At 63.5% G+C, this 5741-nt stretch overlaps 1 protein-coding gene across 1 annotated transcript; it reads left to right on the forward strand.

Annotated features, from left to right (window-relative positions):
- Positions 1–1491: 1491 nt before the first annotated feature.
- Positions 1492–4725, forward strand: IRX6 (iroquois homeobox 6). The gene is made up of 6 exons (XM_058034302.1): positions 1492–1536; positions 2638–2883; positions 3078–3187; positions 3484–3791; positions 3914–4408; positions 4625–4725. Exons 1-6 carry the CDS (start codon positions 1492–1494, stop codon positions 4723–4725), a joined length of 1305 nt encoding a protein of 434 aa, XP_057890285.1.
- The last annotated feature ends 1016 nt before the right edge of the window (positions 4726–5741 follow it).

The following is a 5741-nucleotide window of genomic DNA, read 5'->3' on the forward strand; positions in this document are numbered from 1 at the left end:
GGGGCGGAACGGAGCGGCTCCGGCGGGGCGGGCACGGACACGGGCACGGGCAAGGCTGCCAGGGCTGGCCGCCGGTTCCACAGGACACGGCCCCGCCGTCCTCGGGACAAGTGCTGCCGGGCCGCCCAGGGCCGCGTTTTGACTTGGTTTTCTTTTTCTTTATGAATTGCCACTGGCAATTCATAGCGCCCTGTCCGGCTCGGGAGCGCCTTGGCAGCTCTTGCGGGGGGGAAATCCCGGTTTACCTCCCGGTGATCTCGCCTCAAAGGCAAATCCGCAATATGTAAGTCCCTGGTTAAACAAGGGCATTTCCACTTGTTAATTGATGCAATTGCGCCGTGGCGGTAGCGGGCCGGCCGGGCTGCATCCATCCATCCATCCATCCATCCATCCATCCATCCATCCATCCATCCATCCATCCATCCATCCATCCATCACCGCCCCGCTGACCTGCCACCGCCCCGGCCGCCCGCCTCCGGAGGGACCATCACGGGGCTAAGGGGGAACAAGGGGCTCGGGACTCCTTGGAGAATGGGCTTCGGGCTGCTCTGCGGCCCGTGTTCTGTCCCGGCCCCTGCCCTGCCGTACGCTGTGCGGGGCGAGCTCTGACCCCGCTCCCGCTCTCCGGGCCGCCGCGACGGGCAGCGACGCCGAGGCGGCTTCGGTGCAGGACCGGGGCCGAGTTGAACAGCAGCGCCCGGCCCTGAGAATGGGGGCGAGGTCAGCGAGAAGGGCCGGGGGGCTGCACCGGCCGGGCCCCCCTCGAGAGCCGCTTCCCTGGGTGCTCCCGGCACCGCCGCTGCCACCGCCACCCCTGCCCGGCGGCCGGGACACGCTGGGGCTGGCGGGTGCCGCGGTGTCCCCGCTTGATATTTACTCCCCTTTGACAAATTTTGATCGTGTTTAAAAATAAAGGGAAAAAAGACCAACGGCGAGGCACCCCCAGTGCCGCCTGTGACGCGCATCACACACAACACGGAACGGAGCTGAACCAAGTGCGGGGAGCGGGCGCGGGGCGCTGCCGGCTCCTGCCCGCCGCTGCCGGCAGGGCCGTGACGTCAGCCCGCTCCTCGCCCACCGAGGAACGCTAAAGACCTATAGAGCAGAAAATAATACAAGCAAGCTCCGTATCTTGCAAGCCCTACGTGATCTTCCCCCCCTCTTGGAAAAAGCCCCCTTGCACTTAAACTCTCTATACATGTGGGGCGGCTTTTTAAACTCCCTCTATACAAACATATTTATTAAGAGCGATGGGAAGTGGGGGGTAGCCTATTTTTTTAATCCAGGCACCAACCTCCTCCCTCCCTCCCCCACCCCCCCGCCTCAGATGTCTGGCTGCTTTTCTTAAGTGCAATCATCTATAATTGAGAAAAAAAAAAAAAAGCCATACGTGGAAATGTGTGTGTGAGAAGGTGCATCTTGAAGCAGGGTTTAGTTACAATCGATCTTGGGGGGAAAATATTGCCTATGGTCCAAAAATAAGGAGCAACTATGTCCTTCTCTCAGTTCGGATACCCCTACAGCACCACTTCACAGGTAAGGCGAGTGAGCAGCACTCACTTTTGTTTAGATTCTGCTGCTGCTGTCCAGATGTCTTGTCCCCCCCCTCCTTTTTTTTCTTCCCTTTCCCTTACTTAGAATATTTTTTTAAAAGGGCACATCTGGAGCCTTTTTTTAAAAAATGTGCGTGTGTGTTTATGTCTCGTTTGTGTTGTGTTAGGCTTAAACAAATAACTCGCAGTGTGCACAGCAAAGGCGTGTAGGAAACCGGTAATTCCCCCTCCTCCCCACCCTTCACCGTTCAGTTTTAAGTGCAACAAACAAATAAAAAAAAAAACATAAATCCCAGCTACGAGCGCTTCCCGAGCCCGCGCATCCCCCTCGCACCGTTGCGCCCGGGCAGCGCGGAGGGTGCGCGGGCAGCGGGAACCGCGCTCCGCGGGCTCGGGGCTCCGCTCGCGTTTCTGCGGAACCGGGCTGTGCCGATTCCTCCCTCCTTCCTCCACGGGTCGGTCCTTTTCCTGTGTTTTATTAGGATCTGTCGAGAGGGTTTTTTTTCCCCCCATGCGATTTCCGAAGGACATCCCCCACTCACACCAAGGCACCCTGTATTAACTAAGTCGTAGCTATATCGTACTCGGAGTCACGATTTATTTGGGTAGAATTATTTATACACCGTAATCACTGCAAGATGTGCCTCCCTCGCTTGGGAAGTTAGCTGTCCCCTTGAAGTTATTGAAATCAAATGCCTTCGATTGCGTTGGCTGACATATTTACTGCTGTGTCTATTGTCAAATTAACTGTAATCGCAACTTTTTGCCTTTAAATCAATGCAGATGGACCGAGCGGGGGCGGGAAGGACGGAGCCTTACGGATCTTATACCTTTTTCGAGAGCAATTATTTCCTTAAAGTTTTGCCTGCTTGATTAATCGTGCCCCCTTCCCAAGAGCTCCTGCTTCCCATCCGGTTTATTTCCCGGTTTCTATAATTAGTTGCTCCAGCCCGCGTTTCCTATCCCCCTCCTCGCCGCCCCCCCCCTCTCCGCACACACACAGGCGCGCACACGCTCCTAAATTCCCCCCGATGGGGCTGCCTCGACAGTCACTCGGCGCCGTCCCGCTCTCTCCTCTCCGCAGTTCTTCGTGCCCGCCAGCCCCAGCACGACCTGCTGCGAGGCCGCCCCCCGCTCCGGGCCGGATGCCTCCTCGGCGCCGGCCGCCGCCTCGCTGTGCTGCGCCCCGTACGAGAGCCGGCTGCTGGCGCCCGGCCGCGCCGAGCTCAATGCGGCGCTGGGCATGTACAGCGCCCCGTACGCCGCCGGCCAGGGCTACGGCAACTACCTGCCCTACGGCGCCGAGCCCGCCGCGCTCTACACCGCGCTGGTGAGTGCCCCGGAGGGGAGGACGGGCTGCAACAGGCGGGAGAAACTTCGCGGTTCGCAGTCGGTACCGCGGCGGGGGAGTGGGAGCGGGGCCGGCCCGTCGGGGATGGGGGGCGCGGAGGGACGCGGCTGCCGCGGGGAGCCGGGGCTATGCCGGGCTCTGCTGGACGCCAAACGCCGCCGCTTCCCTTGCAGAACCCCCAGTATGAAATCAAAGACGGCGCCGGCACGTTGCACTCGGGAATCGCGCAGCCCGCTACCTACTACTCCTACGATCATTCCTTGGGGCAGTACCAGTACGACAGGTAAAACCCCTTTGATCAGCGCCCGGCAGCATTAGCATCCCCCTGCGAGGCGGCGGTCGACATCAAACGAGGGGGACGGGGGGGCTCCGACCTGACAAACGTTGTACAAAAGAAACGAGGCGCCCGGGAGCAGCAGACAGCGGAAACCAAAGTTGGGCGGCGATGTCAGGAGGGCAGGGGCAGGAAGGCAGGTGGGCAGGGGACACACCGGCCTGCGGCGCGGCTGGGCCGGGCCGGGGGATTCTTGCCGGACACGGACACCCGCCGGCCCCCCATCCCTAATCATCTCCCAGCAGGTACGGGACGGTGGATTTCGGTGGTTCAGCCAGACGCAAAAATGCAACGCGAGAGACGACGAGTACTCTCAAGACCTGGCTGTACGAGCACCGCAAAAACCCCTACCCCACCAAAGGAGAGAAAATCATGCTGGCTATCATCACTAAAATGACCCTGACGCAAGTGTCCACTTGGTTTGCTAACGCCAGACGGAGGCTTAAGAAAGAAAACAAAATGACCTGGTCTCCCAAGAACAAAGCCGGGGAAGAGAGGAAAGAAGGAACCCCGAGGGAAGACGATGAATACAGTGCGGAGGGTGAAGGCAGAGGTAGGCGGGAGAGGCAGACAGGCGCCTCCAAGTAGGCTCGAAGTGATTTCGAGGCCCCCCAACTTCCCCGCACCCGCACTAACGCCCTGCCGCCCCTTTTTTCCGCGTGTGTGTCCAAGCAGAGCAGAAGAGCTACAAGGAGGACAAGGACCTGCGGTTCAGCGACCTGGAGGAGGAGGAAGAGGAGGAGGAGGAGGAGGCGGGGAAGCCGGAGAAGGGCCGGACCAGCTCCCTGCAGGAAGCGCCCAGCCTGGGCGCGGCGCTGCCCGAGGCTCCGCGCGGCGATTGCAGCCTGCCCGGCCCCTTCCACGCCTTTCCTTGTGCCAAGGCCCCCGCCGCGGACTTCGCCCCCGCCTCCTTGGCCGGCCCGCCGCCGCCCTACGCGCCCGCGGAGAAGCCGCGCATCTGGTCTCTGGCGCGCACGGCCGGGGCCAGCGCGGCGCGCAGGGGCAGCCCCGAGGGCCGCGGCGCGGAGGGAGGCGGCGGCGCGGCGGGGGAGCAGCCCCTGCCCGCCAAGGCCTTCCGGAGCTCCGCTTTCAGCCTGCAGCCGCTCCCGCGGAGCTGCGCGTCCCACCGCGGCCTGGGGGAGCCGTGCCAGTTCGCGGCGGCGGGCGAAGGTACCCGCGGCGGCGGGGCCGCGGGGACGGGCGGGACCGCGGGCCGGGCCGGGACGCAGGGCGCGGCGTGAGCCCGCCCGCGCAGCGACAGCCCCGGTGCTCGGCCGTGCCCAGGTGTCAGGTGCAGACGCCGAGGCTTCCCCGCTCCAGGCGAGCGGGCAGGGGAGGGCGGCGGGAGCGGGCCGTGCCCACCGCGAGCCGCTTGTGTCTGTGCAGGCTTCGGGCGGGGCGCCAAGGGCGGCCCGGGAGGCACCGAGCTGGGTGGGACGTGCCTGGACAGGCTGCGGACGGCGTTCCGGCCCGTGCTGCGGAGGTGAGGTAGGTGACGGGCCGGCCGCCGGGGCCCCACCTCGCACCAAGCGCTCTCCCGTCCGCCTGGCCCTGGGACACCGCAGCGGCCCCGGCCTGAGAGCGCTGCGCCAAGGCCGCCGCCTTGCCCCGCTCCCGGAGCTCCCGTCCGGGCGGGGCAGCGACCCGCGGCCACTCAGCGCCAGCTCATCACCGCTTCTCCGTCCCGCAGGGCCGCCCGCCCCATCCCGGGCGCTGGCGACGGGGCTCTGGCTGTAAGGAAGCGCTCGCCCTGACGGAACGAAAGAAACCTGTCCCCGGGCCGGCGGCGGCCTCGCAGCTCCGCCCTGCCCTCGCCGGGAAGGGCCGCCGCGGCACAACGTGCTGCGCACATGGGCCGGGGGCCGCGGCGGGCGGAGCGGCCGCAGGACCGGCGCCTCCCCGCCGCTCGCCTGCCATGTGTTCAATATTGCCCATTGACGTCTTTGCAAAAAGGAAGAAAAACCCCCACCCTAGTGTTTTCTTTTTTCCCTCCACGTCGTGGTTTGTTTCTCCTTTTCCTCCCAAACCCTTGCTCTCTGCTCAGCGCCCGCTCTGCTAAGGGGCACCAGTTCGCAGTCGCTCCCGGGGAGGAGGAGGAGGAGAAGCGGCGCAGGTTACGCCGGACTGTTTCTTCCCCGTCTCTGTACATAGATACCGCTGAAAGTATTTTTCGGAGTCTAATTAACACGGGTGAGCTGAACGCCACGAAGCCGCCGGTGACCTCGGAGCTCTCCAGGCAGGAGCCGGCACAGCCCGGGAGGAGCGGCCCCGGGCACCGCCGCCCGCCCCGGGGCACGGCCGGGGCACCCCCGGGCAGCGGGTGGCGAGCGGGCGGCGAAGTAGGACGTTGTTAGTGGGTCACCGCCGTCAGTCAGTCAAAAGAGCAGTGCTGCACTTTACAGGACAGACGAGAAAGGGAAACCGTATCTCTGCATTATTTCTGTTTAATTAAAAGTGTCATCAAACACTTTGTGTTCGGACTAATAAACCAAGCAGGGATGAG

The sequence above is a fragment of the Melospiza georgiana genome, chromosome 14 (assembly GCF_028018845.1).
Source record: "Melospiza georgiana isolate bMelGeo1 chromosome 14, bMelGeo1.pri, whole genome shotgun sequence".
Classification (NCBI taxonomy): domain Eukaryota; kingdom Metazoa; phylum Chordata; class Aves; order Passeriformes; family Passerellidae; genus Melospiza; species Melospiza georgiana.